We start from the raw sequence: 23,828 nt of genomic DNA, 5'->3' as shown, positions 1-23,828 counted from the left end.
AAAAAAAAAGTGCAAAAATGTAATAAAAACTATCTGACATAAATGTTAAAGCATTCTGAAATTCCAGGAGTTTCAATTCCTCAGTATGACAAGGGTAGAGGTGCTCGTCTTGATGCAGAGTTTTCACCAGGTTCTGAAAGAGATACACTAATGACTAAAATAATCTTACTAAATTCAAATGATGAAAAGATAGCTAAATGGAAAATGGAACCATCCTGGGAGATGGCTACTCTTATCTCCATTCTATAAACAAGGAAAGTGAAGCTCTGAAGTGTGAAATAGTTTGTCCATAGTCACAAAGCAATTAGGTACAATGAAGTATAAACTTAAGTTCTTTCTGACTCCGAAGTCCAAGTTACTTCTATTTCTTTCAAATTAGAACGAAAAATTTTATGACATAAAAAGCTAACATAGATTTATCTAGGTTTAGATTTTGGCTCTGTCAATTGAACAGTAACATTGAAGTCAACAAGCCTAAATTAAAAGATCTGTTCATATTAGGAAATAAATTATATCTGAGATGTTTATCAGAAAGACCAGAACAAGTAAAATTCATATTCTAGTGCAGCTGTCAGCCTGCAGGTCAATTCCCTTTCACCCTGGATCTTTTTTTTTTTTTTTTAAATTGTGGAACAGTGTGTTTTTTCAGGGGAAAAGTGTGTTTTTCCAGGATCCATCAGCTCCAAGTCGAATAGTTGTTTCAACCTAGTTGTGGAGGGTGCAGCTCAGTGGCCCATGTGGGGATGGAACCGGCAACCCTGGTGTTATGAGCCTGTGCTCTAACCAACTGAGCTAACCAGCTGACCCAACCATAGATCTATTTGTGTGAATAAATTTTATTGGAACACAGTCATGCCCATTCATTTATGTGCTGTCTGAGGTTGCTTTCTGCTACAAAGGCAAAGTTGAGTAGTTGAGACAACGAGGACATGGCCCATCAAGCCTAAAACATTTACTATCTGGCCCTTTACAGGAAAAGTTTGCCTCTCCTGCTCTAGGGAGTACTTGATCAAAAAATGAGAAGTAAAATATCTGTAAGTTATTTTAACCAGTTATATTAACCAGTTTTCCTATATGAGAAATGATCAATAATAGTTTCCTCAGAGTACAGATACCAATTTTTATTAGTTAATATTGTAACCTTGTCAGAAAGAGAACTATGTTAAAACAAAATACAGTTTCGGGGCCGGCCAAGTGGCTCAGTTGGTTAAGAGCTCGCTCAAGAGTTTGAGCTCTGAGCAACAGCGGTTCGAGTCCAGCCCGAGCTGAGCAGCCGCTGAGCTGCCAACAGGTAGCAGGATGGCTCAGCTAAAAAAAAAAAAAATACAGTTTCATGTAATCAGAAAGTTAGTACTTATAGGCAGGCCATGCTCTATTTCTGATGGAATTAATTCGCAAACTGTTTAAAACATGGTTAGGTTTATATAACATTAGCCACTAAACTCTTCCTTTTTTCCTGTGTACCAAAAATGCCCATTAGACTTGTGAGAAAGAGGGTTAAAATAAGATTGCTATCTCACAAAAAGAGGAAACTCTACCCTCCTCCCACAATTTTAGTTTTCTTTTTTCATAGTGTATAATACAAGAAATCAAATCAATAGATATGTGATCTTATACCAACTTTCATAAAAATTAGTACAAAACTGGCTACTTATTTTACTTTATAAAGAAAAAAAATACACCTCACTGACCTACTGGTTTTGTTAAAGATTAATATTACAGTTTATAGCCAATGTTTACATAAAGAGATGGAGTTTTAAAATGTTTTCTCTTGGTAGAAGGCGTGGCAACATGACTTCCTTTATATTTTTACTTTAAACTGAAGGTATCAATGAAGAGAACGGATGAACCAAGAATCCAAGAATTAAAATCATCATGCCTTCAATAGTAAATTAGCACTATTAGTTATAAAATATAAAGTTTTCAAAATACTAAATATATTGTCTCAATTAATAAATACGAAAAATTAAGTGCTTATATCAAAGGATAAAAAAAGAAGTTATTAAAAGCTGAATAAAACCTGAAACATTCAGTGATAATCAAATATGTTGAAAGCTAACAATGGGAAACAATCCTCTTGGAGGCAACATGATCAAGATCTATAAATACATTTAATGCATTCTAATGCACTAGATACTGAAATAGCTAACCCTACATATAGCACTTACTATTGCCAGACACTGTTCTAAGGGCTTTACATAAAGTGGTCATTTAATTCACACCATTATTGCCCCCACTGTATAGCTGAAGAAACCCAAGGAGATTGGGATTAAATACCAAGTCCAAGGTCATCAAGTTATTAGTATGTAGCCGAGGTAGCATCTGAACTCAGTTTGGTTTCAAAGGCTAACTCCTAACCATTATATCATAGTCCCTCTCCTATACAAGATTGTAAGGAAAAAAAAAATCTGGAATGTTTGCCCATTGAACTGGGGCTTTCAATAGTTAACATTTTATGATAAATTTTAAAAATAATGTCACTAGAGGGGAAAAAACGAAAATTAATCGTTATCTTCTTTAAAAATATCTTGATTAGCACTTATATAAGAATGCAAGGTAACAAATACAGAATAATCTCTTTTAAGAACACACATTAAGGTTCATAGTTTAAAAATAGAAGATATTTCCAAATCAGGGGCAGATACAATGGAAGATTCCCTCTGCCTGAACTCCCAATCCCCTGTTTTCTCCTATGAGCAGAATGTAGAAATATACGTAAGGCAACATCCTCTAAACTCGCAGTTGCTAAGGAAAGGTGAGTCCGTCCCTCGTTTTGGGAGGCAAATATTTTTTTGAAAATTTAAATAAAAGCCATGGCAGGTTTTATTTCACGTTAATTGGTTTACTTATTTTCATAGAGTACTAAGGAATATTTGGGATAATAACAGTATTCATCAATTATAATCATGAACATAATAACCTAACCATAATTATTTGTGCTAAATAAAAGGCCAGACACTATAAGCAGAATGTGTTTACACACGCAGGTACACAACACACAGTCTATAGATCTCTAAGACAGCAAGTCTCATGGAATTAGAAGAAAATAAATCATATCGCTGTTCTACTGTCGAATTTCACATAGGAAAGAATATCTAGGGTGCTGCTCCTAAAAGAGCTTTTCTCAGTAAGAGATAATAAAAGCACTAACTTGCTTTCTCTTTATGGCACTTTACAGTTTGTCATGAATCTTCTAATCTCCTGACCCTCTGATGATACTCTATAATACAAACTTTACTCTACAATCTGTATTATTTGAAAATGCGTACCTAGTTTAAGTAAGGGCCTATTCTGTATGGAAATCTCAAAGGATGAGAAGGAGTTAATTCTTTCAGAGAAAAGTAGCACGACAGTAAAAACAAAGCTAAGCCAGTGAAGGAGGCAGGCCAGAGCACAAGGAGGAGCTACAGGAGCTAATAATGGAGAACCGAGGCACACGGCAGCTTGTGAGGCCCTGCGTGACATGTTAAGGAGCTTAGATTCTGTCTTAATAGGAAGCCAGTGCTGAGTTTAAAGCAGGGGCAAAGCACTGTCAGAACTGCATTTTTAAAATATTACAACAACAAGATGCATGCAAGATGTACTTTAAAAGGGCTAGATTGGAAGTGAGCAGGTGATAATATGGATGGACAGAAAAACCCAGACTCAAGAAATATCTCAAAGTCAAACTGGCAGAAGGAAAGATAACGCAGAGGAAACGGTCTAAAATCATTCCCAGGTCGTTCACTTGGACAGCTGAGTATATGAGAAAGTGGAGGTCTGTCAGCAGGCACTTAAGAGGTGAGTGTCAAGTACAGGGAGACGTCAAGACTAGGCATGCAGTGCTGGAGTGATCAGCACATGGATGGCAGTTAAAGCCATGAGTGTAAATGTAATTGCCCAGAAAGGGCAGGTGAAAGAAAGAGCCCATGAAGAACAGAAGAAGAAACTGTGAAACAGGTATATGGGAACAAAAGAGTGGTGTATGGAAAATAAGAGGATTAAAAGGAAGAACAGTCAACAAGATCAAAGGTACTGGGAAAGTACACGGACTGGAAAAGTGTTGTACTTGGTGAAATAAGGGTTAACAAAATAGTCTTGCCATCGAAATCATCAAACTGCAGGGGGCTGAGGAACAAGTGAGAGGGAGAAGTTTAAGTCAACTCATAAGACTATGGGCAGCGAAGAAAATGAGAAGGGGGTCATGTGTAAAGAGAACTTTCTTGTTCTCAGTAGGAGACTTGAGCATGTTTAGAACAAAGATGAGAAGCTAAGAGAAAGGAAAAGGTTGAAGATACAAGAAAGTGAGAACAAAGCTTATAGAGCATTTCTGGAAGAGATGGAAGAACATGAGAATGTGATTAATAAGGACGGAGGCAAAACAGGCTTTGAAAAAGATGCAGGATGAATTAGAGGGAAGTATGGTTAGATGGAAATGTGCTGGGAGAATGTGAGAGCAGTGTGGGGTGGAGAACTGTCCTAGCTATCAGTGTCACTGTCATGGTATCAACTTCTAGGGGCAACTACCACTTTTTATTTGAAAGCCACATCTCTGAGATCCAGCACCTCCACGTATTCTGCCGTTGTAAGTGATCCAAGTTGCTGTGACGAGTCACTAACTCACCATGCGTGTAGTTAGAGGGTTTCTGTAGCACATGATCACATATCTATTTCTACAGCTGCCTAGGAGGCTTGAGTGTGTCCATGCCGACACACAGAACCAGGAGCTGATGCTCCCTGCATTCCAAAGAGCCACCATATGTGTAAGCCAAAACAGAAATTTTCATTCTGAAGGGTAATCTATAAAATGGATCACATATTCCTATGCTTATCGTAAATATTCAGACATACATAAACATAAAAATTTCTTACATTTAGTAAATGTTTTAAAAACATCCTTGGACTGTTAAGATATAAATTCTCATGACAAAGTAAACATATGCCCAAGTTCTCATGAAGCCACAAAAGTTAAAAAAAAAAACACAATTGTTAGCACTCCTCTAATAGGAAATGCTTCAGAAAGTTTCTCATTCTTCTATTAGCGTTCATGAAATATGAATAGTTTAACATATGTCTCTAAAAGGAACACAGACATGTACAAATCCCCTGTAATTTTTATCCTACCTAATATTACTTGATTTCAGATGCTCCTCTGATTTCAAGTTTCCGGTCCTCATCTGGGACTTAAATGAAACGTTTTCTCCCACAATGACTATCTGCAAGAGCATCCAATTTCTCATAAGGTAGAATGGTCTAAGACATTCTAGATAGAGGAGAGGAGGAAAATATGAGTTAGCCCATAACAACAGAGAACCCCGTGAAGAAAATTAAATTATTTTCTTTCTTTGAAATGATTTCATGTCAAAAACGAAGAAAAAAATATCTAAGCTTTGTTCCTTTTCGTATCTATTTTCTTAGAAAACACATTTTAAAATTCTGTTCTGTGTTATTTCTAGCATCCTAGTTTTAGATGAAAATGTTATCCTCATCTCCCTCCCTGTCTGAAAGCTGAGTGATCTCTACAGAACAAACAGATACTGGTTACCCAGCAGGGTGCCTGTAGTACCAAGGTGAGAGTGCCTGTGGAACACAGGAGCAGATGGTTGGTCCAAACTGGATTGCTCACCGAAGGAAAAACATGTAAAGCAATTAAACCACAGTTATAAGTGGCACAAATAATGTTTATGTCCTAAAATCAGCTGATAATGGCAGTTTTGGGGATCTTCACGCACTGTACAAAGATTTGGTTACTTCTTTGGGCATATAGTGTTAAGAACTGGATATATAATGATGAACAAAACAGACACGGTCCATGTCATGGGTTTAAAATCGAATGTAGAGGCATACCAATAAGGAAGGAAGCGGCAGTGGAAGGTAGTGGTTCAAAGCATTGGCTTGGGTATCACACTGTCTGCATTCAATGGCATGCCAGGGATAAGTCAGGACACAGGAAAAATGTAGCACAATTTCTTAGGAACATCAATGTATCTCAAAAATTTAGACAAAGTAATTATTACTGGCTGATAATTGTTCACAGCTACAATTATGTGGCAGATTCTATGCTAAAGGTTCTAAATATACAGAATGGGAGTATAATGTAGTAAAGTGTCTTGTATTCAGATGGTCTGTATTCAAACCAAGCTCCACCACTTACTTGCTGTGTCATCTTAGGAAAATCACTTCTCTATGGCCCAGTTTTGTTAGAAGTAAGAAAGAGGTAATAAAAGTACCTACCTCATTGAGATGTTTTGAGGATTAAACGGGGTAATAGAAATAAAGTCCTTAGGACCGCTCCTTGGTAAGTAGGCCCTCAAAAAACCTGCTGGCTATTACTGTCACTATGATTATTACCATCATTGGTTATTGTTACTCCTCCCAACAATCCTAAGATGTAAATACTATTGTTATCCTCATTCTATATATTAGAAAATTGAAGCTAAGAACCCACCCTAATCAAGTCTAGAATAAAACACAAAGTAACGTTATTCATAATTTTAAACAATAAACACCAGTCTTAAGAGAAATTTCAAATATGCAGGTCTATGTGGACTTTATCCCCAAACTTCCAAAGCATGTATTCAACTGCCTGACTTTAGCAAAGAAGACTGATAGAAAATATCTCATGATAAAACCCAGGCTCCTTAACACACAGCATGTAAGGTCCCACAGCTTCCCACTTTATACTTTATGACCCAATAAAACTCAATGACTTTTAGTTCCTTGCTATTTTGCCCCTCATGCTACTTGACTTAAGCTGGAATGCCCGCCCTCTCCCCTCCTCGTCCGGTTAACCCCTTCTCCTAGTTGAAGACTCAGCAGCTCCTGTAGGGGGCGGGGCCAGGGGCGGGGGCTCGGCTTGGCCAGCGCTCCCAGGGCACCTCACTGCCCTCTGCTATTACAGCGCTCACAGCACGACCATGAAGTTACTTGTTTACACGTTTCCTCCTCTAGACTCTCTTAGTCAACCTGGTATAGCCAGGGCCTAACAGTGCTTGCCAGACCACAAGTTGCTCAAATAAGCTTATGTGAATTTGGAATAAAAAGGCTCTCAAAAAGCCAAGACCTGAAAAATTCCAGGTTTCTCAAAACTGCCAATAGTTTCAAGAGCCTTCCAGGAAAACAATCTGAAAGGTTTTTCATCTGATAACCAGGAATAACACACTTCCTTTTAAGTTCAGAAAAATCTACCATGTTATACAATCAATTAGAGGGGTCCATGATCATTTACTTGGCTCTCTGAAACTCAGGTTTTGTTTTCTTCACACTGGGATCTACCATTCTATCCAGTTCTACAGAAACCCAAAATCTGAAACCTCAAATAGAACATGGCTAAGTTCAACAACCCAAGTGAGTTAAAGAAGAAATTTAGATTAAGACATCAACAACTAGAAGGCTATTTCTCCTCATCTCAATTTTTACATTCGATGAAGTATGACAGAACAATGGTTTCCAACCCAATTGGATCCAGTGCCTTTATATGTTTAAAAAAAAATGCATTATTATACATCCAAGTGAATGTAGCTAGTGGTTAGTTAAAGACTCTGGAGTTTCCTTTTTTATTTTTTAGCTGAGCCATCCTGCCACCTGTTGGCAGCTCAGCTCGGGCCGGGCATCAAACCAGCAACCCTGTTGCTCAGAGCTCAAACTCTTGAGCGAGCTCTTAACCAACTGAGCCACTCAGACGGCCTAAGAGTCTAGAGTTTAAAAGAAAGGTCTGGACTACAGATTCCATTTTGGGAAACATCAGCATCAAGACGCTACAGATGAGATGGTAACAGTAAATAGACTGGAAACTGATGGCCAGAGACATGGTGACCTGGAAATCAAGTGAAGAAAGGGCTTCAAAAAAGGGCGGAGTCATAAATGCTGCTGATGTATCAAGTCAGATAAGGCTTGAGAAAGGAGTACTGGACTTAGTAATGGGGAAGAAACTGAGGGTCTTGCTAAGAACAATTCTGGTGGAGAAGTGAGGGCATAAACCCTGTGGATTGACTTCACTAAAAAACAGAAGGAGAGGAACTGAGGCTGAAGCGAGTTTAGACATCTTTATCGGGGAAAGACAGGCAGTAGCTGGAGGGAAGTGCGAGGGTCAAAGATTTTTAAGATGAGACTCATCACATGTTTGTAATGGGATAAATGACAACACGGGAAAAAAATCAGTGGAGAAAAAATACAAAAGGATGAAAAGTCTCATGAATGCCACAGGGGCTTGTTTAAATACCGTACGTGCTGGCGTATTATTAGTCATGTCAGAAGCATCAACCAGCAGCCTCTCTCTATAAAGTTATCATACCTCACTGCTACTCTACACAAGCCTCAAAGTTAGAACTGAAAAAACCAAAGGCATGTTAGCACTGCCAGGCTACAGCTGGCTGGAAGCTAATTCAGGGCCCATATGGCAGAGGGACTAGCGCATAATCAGTAAGCCCTTCAAACAACACACAGGTCAAAATGCTTCCTAAAAACATTTATAAAATCATAAAATAACATACCAAACAATTTACAATAAAGGGTATTAACTCAAGATTGCCTTTCAACGTTTCACAAAGGTTTACATTAAAGGGTATACCTACATGGCTACAAAATCAGGATACACACATCTTCCAAATGAAACACACAAAAAAGTAAATCCTGATACAAAAGAAAGCAATTCCCTGTTAGCATTTAAAATGAGAGAGAACTACTCCCGGAGACACATTTTTGAGTACTGCCATCACTTGTAGCTTCACACCAGCTGCTAAAAATAGTGGAGTGGAAAGACTAATTGTTATTTCAGGTCTGAGGAAACAGTGGGGGTAACGAATAGGGAAGCAGAAAACTCAAAGGTTATTTTATTAGTTTGGTATTGCATTATATCATTTTCGAACTCCCTTTACAGTATATGGCCGTAATTCCCAGATTCTAAATTGTTCTCTCTTTTCCATCTTACCTCACTTGGGAATCTGGGGATCTGAAATGAGTAACGAAGAAATAATGCCCACATTTCGGTCTAAAGCCAAAGAAAAAGAACTCAGGTCTTATCAAGAAAAGCATCTACTTCAACAGGGTTCTTGTATGAAGATGAACATGGACTTTAGTAACTCAGTCAGGCTCCTCCATTTCTCACTAGAACCTCCTAATTAATTATCTCTTCTAACTCCCTAGGTGTGGTCTTTCTCCCTCCGGTTTCAATATACTAGACAGAAGTCTTGAATAGAAGAAGTGGGACTAACGGGGGTGAGGCTGTGGTCTAAAAGGAATGGCTGCATTTAAGATTTTAGAGGTAGAATTCTGAAGAATCATGTCCTAGATAGGATATGGGCATATGATGTTCAAGAGAAAGCTTAAGCGATAAAGGAACAGAACAAAGAAGAGCCACATTTTCAAATGAGTGTTTCAAGAAAATACCAGTTTTGTGAGCTGTGACCAAACTTTGGGAAAACCAAACTGTCTCTCCCTCTTAGAGGTTTCATAACTCACATTAGCATGTTACAAGCTATGAAAAATCCTAAATAAGAATCCAGTTTAACTCAGTATTCTTACATTTATTTTGCTTTGGAAGTATTGAGAATCTTAACACCTATGGAATTTCCCAGAGACTTAATAATGTTCAGTGGAAAATACTGGGAAATGCTAGACAAATAAAGACATCAAGAAATCTGCTTCAAGGGCCGGCTGAGTGGCGCGATGGTTAAGAGCTGGCTTGGGATGCCAGAGGGCCCCGGTTCGGATCCCACATATGAGGGCCAGTGACACTGCCCTCCACAGCTAAGATGCTGCTGAACAACAGCTCAACCTGGAGCTGGGCTGCCGTGAGTCGCCGGCGACGGCGTAGGCTGCAGTCCCTGTGGCAGTGGGTTGCCATGGGCTACCGTGTGTAGCCAGCAGCCAGCGTGAGCGGCCAGCCGCCGCAGTAAGCGGCCGTCCAGAAGCCGGTGACTGATCTGCCTCGCCCGGGGAAGAGCGCAATGATGGTGCCAGCTTGGGCCAGTGAAGCAACATCCTCCACAACTAGACTGAAGAATAAAACAACAGCAACTTGTCTGTTCCCCTTCCCCCAATTCCCCAATAAAATCTTAAAAAAAAAAAAAAAAAAAAGAAATCTGCTTCAAAAAAATTTTAAAAGTCAGATGCATGAGGCGTTCAGTGCTAGTGAGGATGTAAGGCCACAGGTACTTTTAAACACTGCTCAAGCCAGAATAAACAGTGCAAACTTTCTGGCGCCTTCTGGCAACATCTACCTTGTATTATAATAGTTCCCTATTGCTGCTGTAACAGATTACCACAAATTTAGTGGCTTAAAACCCTGCAAATTTATTATCTGACAGGTTTGGAAGTCAAAAGCCTAAATGGGTCCCAGTGGGGTCAAAGCAAGGTGCCACCATGCCCGTGTTGCTTTCAGGAGGCTCTAAGAAAGAATCCTGGGTTCTGCCCTTTTCTGGTTCTCAAGGCTGTGCGCGTTCCTTGGCTTGTGAACCGCTTCCACTCCAGCAGGATGCTCTCTCTCGGGTTCGGATTCCTCTGCCTCCCTCTTCTACACTTAAAGGGTCCTTGTCATTACACTGGGCCTACCAAATAATCCATGAGAAACAACCTCTTCATTTTAAAGTCAGCTGATTAGCAACCTTCATTACCTCTTGCCATAGGTTCCAAGGATCAGGGTGTAGACATCTTTTGCGGGATGAGGGGTGCATTATTCTGCCTACCATACTTAAAATATTTTTAAATGTGCATATTCTGTCACTCAAATAAGTGTACACAAAGATATGTGTCTACAAGAATGTTTATTATAGCATTTTTTTCATAATAATAAAGTATTGGAAACAACCAAAATTTCCATTGTTAGGAAGTCGGTTTAGAAAATTACAGTTCTCCCATGTAACAGAAGGGTACGCTGACATTGCCAGTGATGCTGCAGATATATAATTATGAACATGTCTTTGGCAAAATGTTATGTGGAAAAAAATTACAAAACCGTATGATATACCTTGATTCCAGTCTTTAAATTATATGCATATATATGTACCTCCAAGTATGTGAGTATGTTAATATACATACAAAAAATAACCAGAAGGCTACACATCCCTGGACGGGAGGTGACCAACGGTAAGCTCCGTGTGCCTGGAACAGTCGAGATCTATGCCTGTTTTCCCAGCAATGATGAGCACGCTTTCACTGGCATATGATCATTCTTACAATTTTCTGGGTTTTGTTTGGTTTTGTTTAAAACAAGTATGCATTAACTACCTGGATGCTAAAAGTAGCAAGAACCAGTTCTATATTAGCACTTGAAATTTAAAAAAATTAAAGTTACATTTAATAAATACTATGCTTTTTAATACATGAATTTGCAACCCCTAAATGTGAATGCTCTAAATTACATACAGTACACCTGACAGCATCAATGGCAAGCGCAGCTTCCAAAAGGGAAGTTTTCATTTTTAAGAGCACTGCCCAAATGTGTGCAGTGGACAAAGGGGGAACAGATTAAGGCCAATCCCAACTCTGCCACAAATTAGGTGCCTTGAGTCTCATTTTCCTACAAAATGCCAAACCAGTTATACAGGATTTGTATACAAGAGCTTAAGAAGACAATTATATAAAAGCTTTGGGGAAGTATAAAGCACTAGTAAAATGGAAAATGGTACCCTTGAGGATTAAAGTAGACCACTTCATGGTAAATACCCTTCTACTACCCTATAGCTATTTATGGCACAATTGCTCCCACCCAATTTAAGGCCTACATTAGCAAGTTTGTAAGTTAAATATTAATAACATACAGAAAAGCAGGAAATGAATACTGCATAAATTAGGCTCTTTACCCACCTGGAACTATGCTGGGTTTTATATGTACATCTTCTCACATCATCCTCACAATAATTCTATCACTGCCATTTTACAGATAGGAAAATACAGAGCAGAAAACTAAAACTAGGGAGGTCCAAGGTCACATTGCTATACATAGCAGTGCTGGGATTTGAACTCGGGACAACCTAAATACAAATCAGGACAATTTTAATTCAAAGGCCTTGTTCATTCAGCTCATTACAACATGCTGCTTTTTCAGGATGCTAAAAAGACCCGAGTATGAGTTTACAGACACCTGAATAATTTTTTAAAATTAGAAAGTAGTTAACGTGTTAACATTTTTTTTTCCTCTACTTTTATAAACCAGAATTTATGACCAATATGCCTTAACATTTGAATGGTGTTCTGGCTTTTTTCATTAAAATGAAACACAGCAAAACAAATGATTAATTCAGACCAATAGATAATATAATTATTTTGGTTATTTAAACTAAGAATTTAAGAAATATGTATTTTATAAAATTAAGATATTAAAACACAAAAAATTAACTTTAAAATATCTTACACAAACGTGTGTGTGTGTGTGTGTGTGTGTGTGTGTGTGTGTGTGTACGTGCACAAGTGCAAAATTTTGCAGATGCCATAAGGTATTTTTTATATTCAAATTCATCCTGTCTGTAGTGGTTCTCTTAACAGTATGTTTTTTATCTTTTTCCACCAACACTAAAAAAAGTTTTCAAGTAAGCATACCTTTAACTCATTTCTTTTTTGAATATCATCTTCCAACTGCATTTTACTCTGATTATTTTACTACTGATATCTCATATCATATGCATATCATCTCAAGAATATTTAGTTAGGTTGTCACCTCATTTAAAACTACATAATTCATGACCTTTCTAAGAGGCAGTGTGAGTAAAACACATTCTAATATACTGCATTCCATCTAACATAGCAATGATATACTTACTAGGACTTTGGAAATATCAACTTATGTGGTTGGTGAACCAGTGCAGTTTTAGAAAACAGGCTGAGGATATTAACGCATCAACACAACAGTTCTTCAAATATAATAGATTTTAGAATCATGCTTGTCACTTAAAACAGACACTACAGAAGGAAAAACGTCATCCAGAACTGTGAAAACAAAATGTTAATCAAAAAGGGTCTGCAACTTTTTTTTTTCTTTATGAGAAACTTGAAAAAGTTAAATCCAAAGAGACTTCACTTAATATCCTGATCCCCCTCCCACCCAACGCTACAGAAATCCTCTCCTTACCTCCACCTCCATTCCATGTCTGATTTCAACAGGTGAGGATTCTACAAAATAAGTCCTATCAACTGAAAGATATTTTCACAATTACATGTATTCACTAAAACTCTCATCTCCTACATAATAATTTAATAATGTTCCAAATAACTAAGTTTTGCCTAAGATGAAGCTACTTTCAAAGGAAAGGAAATTTAAATCTTTCTGTACCTCAAAGGAAGTACTGTAGGCATTACATAAATATCTTTCTTTTATGCCTCCCTACCCCAGTAGGAACATGTACAATCAACATCAGCCGTTCAAACACAGATTGCTCCCATAAGATTAATGATCAGGTTTGTAGAAAATGAACCTTAGACTCCCAAAGGAAACACAGAATGAGACGGTGACTAATCAAAATCTCTTTAACTTATATGACATAACCTGACTGCTGGTTTGATCTGATCATGATGTTTATATCAGCTGGACTCTCACTCCTAAGACCAAACCTTTTCAAGGTCCTCAAAACACTGCCTCGCGCATTTACTCGTTTTGTTTCTCTGCCTGCTACCTTCTCTCTTCACCTGTCTCATCCTACTCCTGCTTTAAAACTGAGCTCAGGGGTTCAACTCCAGAGGCGTTTTCTGAACTCCCCAGACAGTGCAAGCTCCACTTCCCTCAGTATACTCATGGCATCCCTTAAATGAAATGAAAACAGCTGCCATAGTATTTACCACATTACGTTGAAATACACGTGCGACATCCATTTCTCCCAGGAGACCACTATCCTAAGGAACAAAAATCAGTTCATTTGCTTTTATGTTCTCAGAGCATAGCATTAGTATTTGTAAGTATTCCATAAATGTTCTGCAAAAACAAAACAAAAGCATGAGAATTTTATTCAACACCTATTATGTACACTGTGCATTTAAAAAATGCTGAGACATGATCTCTATCATACTCAGTCTAGCTGCAGAGATAATTTGCCTATATCAAAGAGATCATTACAAATTTAAGATGGTTTAAGTACTGAATGACTAAGAGACAGGAAATGCTACAAAGTTCAAGGACAGTAGAAATCACCTGGGTGGACAAGTCTTCACAGAGCAGGTGAAGCTTAAGCAAGATGGTGGAGGATGGTACTTCCTACAGGGGAAATGGCCTGGGAAGTGAGAATAAAGCAGGAATGGGTAAATCATGTTCAGAAGACAATGAAGAGATTACTCTGGGGGAGGTGGGGAGGGGGGCAGTTGGTTCCTATCAAAAGGTAAGGAGATATCATGTGGCAGAGACTGATGGGGGTCATTTTATGGAAGGCCAAAGCGGCCAGGCTAAGGAGTTTATAGCAAGGTAAAGCCATATACAAAAGCTTTTCAGGACTATTAACACAGAAGCACTGCAAAAAATTGGCAGGGGGACAGGTGGTGGGGAGTTTGAAGGAGAACCAGAATTTGTTAAACGTGTGTAATCCTTTGTTATTTTGTTTAATACTGACAGCAATTTTATGAGATCAGTGTTCCATTTTAAAGAAATCAAGACCCAGAGGTGATGTCAAGTCAAAAACAGAAAGTAGTGGGCAGTGTTTACGAGTAAAAACCCAATCAATGCTTTCTTCTTGCTCCTTGTGAGAACTGCAGGCAAGGAAGGCTATTTCAAAAGTATGGGTATAAAGCTGACAGTGCTAGAAGTGAAAAAGAGGAGACAACAGGAAGGCAACTACGTGTACGTGTGCAAGAGGCTGAGGGAAACAGAACTCCAAGATGACTGCAAGGTTTCAAACCTGCATGGGTGGGGTGGCAGCACCAAAGAGGAAAATGAGAAAACATGAGGAGCAGGGTGAGAAGAGTAAGGATTAAGTTTACTGTGACGTGTCGAGTTTGCCATGACAGAAAGACTTCTAAAATTAGGAATGTCCAGAAGGCAGAGGTGCAAAATTATCAGAAGGGTCAATGCCGAGCGCTAACTTCCAGACAGTACACGTGGCTGAAACTTACAAAGTGCGTACTTTGTGCCAGAGCCATTCCCAGCACTGCACACAGCTAACTCACTTGCTCTTTATCGCTATGGGTAGATACGATTATTATCCGTACTTTTCAGATGTGGAAACTGAGGGAGAGAAGCGTAAGCAGCTTGCCCAGGTAACAGAGCTAGCTAAAAAGTGCTGGAGCTGTGAGCTGGGTGGATCCAGGCAGTTCTGCCCCAGAGACCAGGCTCTAGGCCACTATATTCAGCTGCTTTTGCTTATGTATTATTTTATGTTTATAAAATCAACGTATTTTATAATAGTGAAGCCTATGAAATAATTTAAACTCTCTGAATGGCAGGCATGATATCGTCTACCAATCTGTCTCCCCTGGACCTACTACAATGATTTCTGTTAAGTAGATGCTTGAGAGATTTTTCTAAACAGTGATGATGTGGTGACTGCTGAAGTCCTGCAAGTGAATGTGACTGCTGAGGAAAAGAAATGTTGAAAGAAGAGAAAACAGAGGATTAGGGCTGTGCCTTCCTTTTTGCCACTGGTGAGGTGACGTGGACCAGGCCAACAAAATAAAATAAGCAGAGTAATCAGAATCCTGGAATCTCAGTGCTAAAACCAAAAGACAGGGCTCAAGAACCTCCCGTAAAGCCCCCGTGTATATATATCACAGCAGCTAGAACATGTGGGCATAAACTTACCTGTGGGCCTGGTAGAACTACTCGAAGGTATAGTCTCTTTTTATCCCCAGGGACCCAGCTATACCTTGGCCCAAACAGCCTGTTTATTGGTGGGATGGATGGATATAAGAGGGACACAGAGAAACAGAGGGAAAGGAAAACAATCAGTGGTATGGCAAGTTAGTCTTCGGCACCTTTGGAAACATCAATTCCAATAAAGTGCTAAGAAAAAGGAGCTGGATTATAAGGGATTAAGGAAAAGTAGATGGTAAATAAAGGGAAAAACCTAGTATCGGGCAACCCTGAAATTGTTAGCCATAAAGGAAAGATAAGGAAGGGCTGAGCTTAAAGGGAAAAACAGCACAGGAAAGGATTTTTCAGAGAAAACGGAGGTTAGTCCTCAAAAGAGAAAATTCGTAAAGAGAATAAGCAAAATGACCAAAAGGAGAGATGGCACAACTGAGCAAGGTTCTGGAGGGTGAGATATAACCCAGAGCTCAGCAGGACGGAAAACTGCAGGACGCAGTCAGGCCAAACTGCTTTTCCTTCTGCAACACCGACCAGTCCCCAAGTCTTCAGAACTATCACTTCCACACCTCTACTTCTCCGTCCGTCACTAGCTCATGTTAAGAAAAACACAGACAGGCCTAGCCAGAATGTATTATGTGGAAGTGAATGAAGCTTTAAAAAACGGTGTTTGGAATAAAGGAGCCGTGAGATGTTCTTCCTGCCTGAAATGCCAATTTGACCAATATCCACTTTTAAAAGCCCATCCATCTTTCAAAACCCAAATCAAATCTCATGTTCTCCAAGGTACCTGCCTTTCCCACCTCCACCTCTGTTGGAATAAAGATCTTCTCTGTGCCGACACAGTACTTCTGTTTCTCCTACCATAGTTCATCTGCTGTTAGTTACTTAAATGGCTTTCTCCAGTACCTTTGAGTTTTCTGTAGGCAAAGCCCCTGTATTGCGCTCTGCATATAGTAAATATTCAATAATTGCCAGTAAAATAAAACACAGATTAAGAAAAATACATTTAAACATGTATGAGTTTTTATGGGTAAAGTCTTAACATGGTAACCAGCCTATTATTACCCAAGAGAAAACCGGTAAGAGAAGCCTAAGAATAAGTGGCTTAAAGGAGAAAAGAAGAAAATGGATCTATGCTATGCATATGTGATATATCTTCCTATATGTATTTTCTAAATCAATGGTTCTCAACTGAGAGTGAATGTGTACCCACAGGGAACATTTGGCAATGTGCGGAAACATTTTTGGTTGTCACAAGTCAGGGAGGATGATAGTGGGCAGAGGCCAGGGGTGCTGCTAAACCTCCTACAATACACAGGGCAGCCCGCACGACAAAGAATTGTCTGGCCAAATACAAGTATGTGCCAAGATTAAGAAACACTGTTCTAAATGAAGCAGGGAGGAGAAAAAAAACGAACCAAATCGTTACCTAGTCTACCTGAGACTCAAGTTTTCTTAAACAAATAGTCACCTACTCCCACTGAGTAAAAATTGGGTCTAAGAGAGGGTGAAAACAACCTTCCTAAGCAGCTCCACTTACCTGCTAACAAGAAAGGAATTGGTTACAAGTTCTCACTTACCATATGACATGTTTGCCAAAACGCCATCCCTGCATTTTCCTGTAACTGCTGATTAACCCTTCTTAGTTATAATATACAATCTCCTAGACTGTATAAGTCTATCCACAACAATTCATCAACTAAATTAAAATATAGCTTGATTACAAAACTTAAATGGCAATGTGTGATGACCATCTGCCCAAATACCCACATACAGATGAACAATTCACTATCTGAAAGACATCTGCTTAATAATTTATTCTATGAACAAGATCAATCAGTTAGGCTAACCCACCTGAACTTTCAGGTGCTCATTCCTGCCGCCAATAACAAAAATATGAAAGGCTAGCCAGGGCTGGAGATGTAGTTGAAGGTAAATAATATTTCTCCACCACAAAACGAACTTTTTAAAAGTCCGAACCACCCTCTACCCCAAAATTACTTCATGAGAAACTTGCTATACTAGTGTGTTTAGACCTTATAACATATCTTAAAAAGGAAAACTAAACAAAAACTCAGCAACTGCTTCATGTACCACGAAGGTAGAACATAACAGCTGTTAGAAAGCAATGAAACAGGCTAGGACAGGAAGCACACATTTTGAATCCAACTGAAACCACAAGGGAAGCAGAAATTAACTGCCAAAATAATTCAGCCAGTCAATATTCAAACAGGTAAAATGCTATTAACACCATCATTAACAAAAAATAGACATATAAGCCTCAAACAAGTGTCTTTTTTTTTTTTTCAAACAATTTTACCATGTTTGGTCAATCAGCCATGTTTGGCCGATTTTCTGGGACCGAAGCTATTTTAAGTCCTGTACATGGGGGGTGGGGGGGATGGCAAATGGGTCAGAGAGAAGACTTCTGACCATGTGAATTAATATCAGTATGTGCTATCGAATTTCTTGGAGCTTCCAGAGCTAGTGAATACCTAGGCCAGCATTACCGGACAGAGCCTGGAGCCCACCCTATTCGTATACACCTTGCTCCAAAGGCTCCCGCAAACTTCCCTGTTCCTCTCCCTGGGCTAGGATTAGGCTCTGCTTGCTCCTTTATCCAGCCTCATCTCCTCCCTTTACCTCCCTCTGTCCCAAGATTTACAGTGACGCATTTTAGCTTACAGCATACTGGGTATTTTAATTAGTATTTCAATGACAACCATTTTTTTTTCTGTCTCAGAAAATAATCTTTGTGGCTGTTATTTCTACCTCCGGTAACAAAGTTTTCGACAAAAAAAGTGTGCCACTGGAGTGCAGCCGCTTCATTAAGAGGTATCAGGCAAAAAAAAAAAAAACTCTAACAAAAAGGACAATTTGTAGGCCCTTTCCTGTAAAAGGGACTAATACCAGGGATGAACTTCAAGTAGATCTCACTGACAAACGTACAGCACCGGAAGAAATTAAAGACAAAAAGAGGAGACTAGTGAAGGAAGGAGAGGAGGAAAGTTGGAGGGAGTACAGAGTATGAAGAGCAGACGTCATTCAATGGCACCTGTGCCACCTTGCACAACAGCATTTGACCTGTTTGACTGGTATTCCCCTATGGCTATGATTTTCCTACTTTCTCATCTTCCGAAACAACGTCGAGGATGTCTTCCATGTCTGCTACTTCAATATCTCCCCCCACCCATGCTTTTCCAACTTTGATGTGTTCATTTCCATATTTCTCTTCTTCCAAATGCTATTCTACTAAAGCATGATATGATACCTCACCTACTATCTCATCTATGGCCTATCCTCACCCTTCTCCCACCCTTATCAAGTGAACTATATTCAATACACCTTTGTCTTTTATTCATCAAGGGTGTTCAAGTCTTTTAAAATCTTTTCCATTTTGTCATAAATCAAAAGAGATTTCCATACTGGTTTTTTTTTTCAAGTTAGGTAATAAATTTCCAATATCAGTCTAGAACCCCTATATCTAAGACCATTTCTTATTTTTATAAAATGTAAGAAATTTTTTCAACTTATTCATGTGGATATGAGTCTTGTCAGTCTGCTATTTCAAAAAATGACACCTCCCTTTTAATGAAAAAGTTTCACTGTCTTTTCTTGCCCAGGTCACCACCACCTTCTTCCCCATATAGAGAATAGGTTTTCTTTTCTTTCATCTCTGCTCTATTTCTGCAACTTAAGGCAAATTCAGTCCAATTGATGTAGAATTCCTTCTTTCTTCATCTTACTGATGCTTTTTACTTCATATCATCATTTCTTACTTGAAGCTGCCATCTTGCTCCCTGGTATGCCACCACCCCACCATTTCAATACCAGACACCACAGCTCACTTACTCTAACAAGTTAATTCAGCTGAGACAAAACTAGTTTTCATCTACATGAGGGAAGATCTGTAGCCATGCAGTTTAAAAACTGCCCAGTCATGGTCTTACACCACTGTCAAAGGTAGGCAAGAAAACTCTTCCTAAAGTCAAGGTCACAACGAATAACTGCGATACCCCCAACTACACTCATTCAGCAATACCCAGCATCCTCCCCGAGTTGTCTATAAAAACCAACAGTTCCATTTTCAAAGAAAGTGCGCATAATGCTTTCCTAAAGACATTCTCTCTTGTCTCCCCACAGCAGACTTTAAATAGAATTACCTTTTAAGAAGGAAGAGGGGAATTCAGGCTGGTCTAAGCCTCTCTCTATTAGAAAGGCTTGTCCCAGACTATTAGCCCTAAGCCTTGTTTTGTTTACTCAGAACAGATGTGCAAGATTGAGAAAAGATCGGCTCCCAGGAATCTCTTAAGGGACTCCAGGTCCTATGCCTGTTTCAATTTACCTGTTCAACTCTGGTTGGAAAATACAGGTTATTCAAACATTGTGTTCATTCCTACTCTTTTCTCCCTTCCTCTAAGAACGAAATTCATCTCCAGCAGTCTAACATTAATTCCACAACTTAATGGTAAGTTTTCCTGAGCATGGTGAATTACAAAATACAATATAAGGTATAGTAACACAGAAACCTCTCTCAAAGCCAACTGATCTTCCCATTAAAATTATCACTACTCTCTCAGTCTGCTTTTCATCATACCTTTCTAGTCCCACTGGCACCACCTTATTTGGGGCCTTAACTGTCCATTACACCACACAGGTTCATCTTCCTAATACACAGCTATGAACATGTGAATTCCCTTCTAAACAAATCGCAGATTAGCTACTGTCCACCCATTTTAACTGTAAACTACAGATCATGATATTCAAGACCCTTTCAAATATGGGCACATTATCGAGCAGGCTTTCCTTAATCACCCTGACTATAAAACATATCCCTATCTGGCTTTATTTTCTTCCTAGTACTTGTCACCACCTGATAAACATTTTAATCTGTTCATTTTGTTCTCCATGATAACCTCAGTGCCTAGAATACAGTAACCTCTCAACACATATTTGTGGGGAAAAAATGGATGAACCCAGACATGTTGCACAGTATAGCTGATTTGGACTTAGAAGACATTTGAGTTACAGACCTTCCACACACCAGCTATAAGCCCCTCAACAATTTTAACTTCTTTGGGCTATACTTTCCTCATCTGCAAAAGGAAGGGATCAAATTTAATAACCTATAAAACTCTATTCGTTTTTCTAGCTGCATCACCCTATATTCTTGTGTAAATGAACTAAACACCTCCCCTGGCCCCCAACATCTGTATCCTACATATATCTCTGCTCAGTTTTCTTCCATTTGGAAACCTCTTTTCTCAATTCATACCTTTATATGGACTATTTATATAATAATCCATATGTTTATTTTTCAGGTCCATTATAAGTGTTATTTTTCTCCTTGAGGCCTAACAAACTGTAAACTCTGTCAAAGGAGGGTGGAGTTCTTACCTTTCTAGTCTCAGCAATTGGTACAATGCCTCACAGATAGGTGATCAACAAAATGACTGATGAACAGTGTATGAATGTGCAAATGAAAAATGAAGTGTTTCCTGATTCCCTCCAATTGCTCAGATAATCTCTTGCCTTTGGACTCTCATGACACTTGGCATCTTTTATGATACTTAACATTTTTTACTCTGTGCTGTTTTTACTTGCCTAATGTATACTCAACTGCAAATTCCTTAAAATGAAGGACTATCCTGATGGTTTCCATATCCTCCCTCTACACCATCTACCATAGATCTTTGACACAGTTGTATTTATTATCTGATATATTAAACAATAAACAGACAAGAGGGGGATAAGAGGGGGATATATAGATATCATTCCAACTACCCTATAGTCATTGGGCACACATGTTGTGTGGATCCTGTGTCTGTTAAGCTCAGGCATTCAACCTAACTCAAAGACTTCATCCTTCTCTCCTTTCCACTCTGCTTAATAAAACTATTACTACTTTCAAAAGTAGAATAGCCACCCTCACGTATCACTGTATACCTTCTCTTGCAATATACACATAGGGATCCACTCACACATCAATACTTTCACTTCACTAAAGAGCTGAAGTGACTCTCCTGTTCTTTTCAGACTTCTACCCCATCCAATTTCCTCCTCAAGGTATGAAACCACTTTTTAAAACACCTTCCCATAAGCCTGCCTTTCTTAGTTCTGCTCCTGAAAGACAAAAAAGACCCGTTTTAAGGTCTGCCTTCCCCTTTTCTGAGCAGTGGCAACTCCCCGATTAATCTCAGACTCTTAACACCTGCCATCAAGATTCTGACCCTCGTTTACCTCTATCTTCAAGCTTCAAGGTCTTAATTCAGCTTCCATGGAACCGTCCTGGCTGCACAGTAGCTGGTGACTTTCCATTCAATATGCCCTCGCCATCATGCACTTGCTTCCAATGTGTCTGCATCTTCCCCCTCCTAAAATGTGTATCAATCGCCCCCCAACCTCCTACCCCCCACACAGCTCATACTCGCACACTGTACCCATGCGTCACTCTACCTGCGACATACAAGTTCCTTAACATCACTCTTAATGAATGGTATCTCGCGACTACACTGATTCTAACCCAGTTTCTTCTGGTGAACCCAACCCCGTCCATTGTACCTCCCCCCCTTCCTCACTTCCTCATCCATTCCCCCTGAATGCCCCCACCCACACCCCGCCAACTAACTACAGGTGACATTATTCCTCATTACTTTCCACCAAGAATGAAGAACAAACTCCAGTTTCCTGCGGTCTCTCCCTCCCCAACCCCCCCCCCACACACACACCCCAGGTGTGTAGACTTCCACGGTCTTCTGATCATGCACCGCTCCAGCCAATCCCGCACCACACCACGTTTCCCCCCGCCACCGAAGATCAGCCTCCTCCACACCCACCTCCACTCGGAGTCGCCGCCGCATCCCCGGGCACCTTCCCCCACCCCTAGCCGGCGAGCCCGCGACCCCCGGCGCGCGCGCACACATTCTCACGCTTCCCTAACCTCCTTCCCCGCACAGAGCCGAGCCGGCTTCGCTGGAACTCAGCCCGGACCGCGGGGGCTAGGCACCCCCGAGGCTGCCCGCTCCGCCGCCTCCCGCGGATCTCCTAGCAGCCCCCGCCTCCCTGCCGGGGAAGGAAAGGACACAGCAACTCCCCCGCCACCCCGGATATACCACCTCTGTGTCTGTTTCTCCAAGCCCCAACCCTCGGCCCGCTCCCTCTAGGTACGGGGCCGGCCTCGGCACTCACCGGAGATACTGCGCGCTCTGCAGGCTCATCCTCCGCCGCCGCGTCTTCCCGCGAAGCCTCTGTGGGTTTCTCAGGCTCCTCGGAGCGGCCCCGCGGTACCGCGGGTGCTGGCGGCCGCCGCCATCTTCCTTCCCTCCGACTCCTCCTCGCTCGGCGGGGGGGGTGAGTGAGGCAAGGGGGAGGGAGCGAGGAAAGCTGCTCTCACTGCTACTCCGGTCCGTGGGGCGCAGGGACACTCCGACCCGGGAGGAGGGAGGAGGAGGGGAAAGGGAAGGGGCGGGGGGAAGAGGAGGGAGAAGCAGAGGAAGGAAGTGGGGTGCCTATCGCGAGATTTCAGCGGCGCCGGTCCCGCTGGTTGATTTCCGCCTCTCTGTAGCGCTCCCTTTTGGGATCGGCTAGCCGTGCAGCAGCTGTGCGGCTGCTGAGCTGCCAGCTGAAGGCGCCTGGCGGCTCCCTGCCAATCCACCCCTCTCCTGCCGCGCGAGGGGGCAGCTCCAGCCTCACCGGGAACATCGAGCCCAAATCTACCGGTAGTTACACTCAAAGTCTTCCCACTCCATCCAACTTTCCTTTTTTCCACTCCTCCACTCTTCCCTACCGGAAACGCCGCCCCTTCCTCCTACAGTTCCGCCCGCTAGTCCTTCGACTCTTGTTTTCCCTCGCGCCCTACAGTGACGCTAAGGACCCCCCCTCCTTTCTACGGTCCCTCCCCCTGCACGCAAGAAGACTTGGAGGGGGTGAGATGGAGCCCAGGGAAGAAGAGAAAGGAAACCAATCGGATTGGATAAGCAGCTGCTATGGCAACTGGAGGCTGTAGTTGTATCGTCATAGTAACCAATGTGTGCCGACCGGGTGACCCTCCCTTTGCGAATGGATTCCCGGGAAGGTGCCCAGGATTTCCCCCCCTGGCTTCCCTTACATCTAAAGGCCTCCCCCA

At 40.7% G+C, this 23,828-nt stretch overlaps 1 protein-coding gene across 8 annotated transcripts in view; it reads right to left on the bottom strand.

Moving 5' to 3' along the window:
- SMG7 (SMG7 nonsense mediated mRNA decay factor) overlaps positions 1 to 23,150 on the bottom strand; it is a 64,972-nt gene extending 41,822 nt beyond the window's left edge. For 3 of the 8 annotated variants that reach the window (XM_019635470.1, XM_019635474.1, XM_019635477.1), the window contains exons 1-2: positions 22,892 to 23,027; positions 5,104 to 5,242 (exon numbers count right to left, since the gene is read on the bottom strand). In XM_019635470.1, coding sequence (XP_019491015.1) covers positions 5,104 to 5,219 — 116 coding nt within the window. In that variant the 5' untranslated portion in view covers positions 5,220 to 5,242; positions 22,892 to 23,027. Of the gene's footprint in view, positions 1 to 5,103; positions 5,243 to 22,891 lie in introns of all 8 variants that reach the window. The other 5 variants (XM_019635476.1, XM_019635478.1, XM_019635472.1 and 2 more) reach the window with 4 other exon arrangements.
- Positions 23,151 to 23,828: the final 678 nt, after the last annotated feature.

The sequence above is a fragment of the Hipposideros armiger genome, unplaced genomic scaffold (genome assembly GCF_001890085.2).
Source record: "Hipposideros armiger isolate ML-2016 unplaced genomic scaffold, ASM189008v1 scaffold_22, whole genome shotgun sequence".
Classification (NCBI taxonomy): Eukaryota; Metazoa; Chordata; class Mammalia; order Chiroptera; family Hipposideridae; genus Hipposideros; species Hipposideros armiger.
Note: the sequence above shows the minus strand (reverse complement) of the source record. Positions and strands in the feature narration are given on the sequence as shown.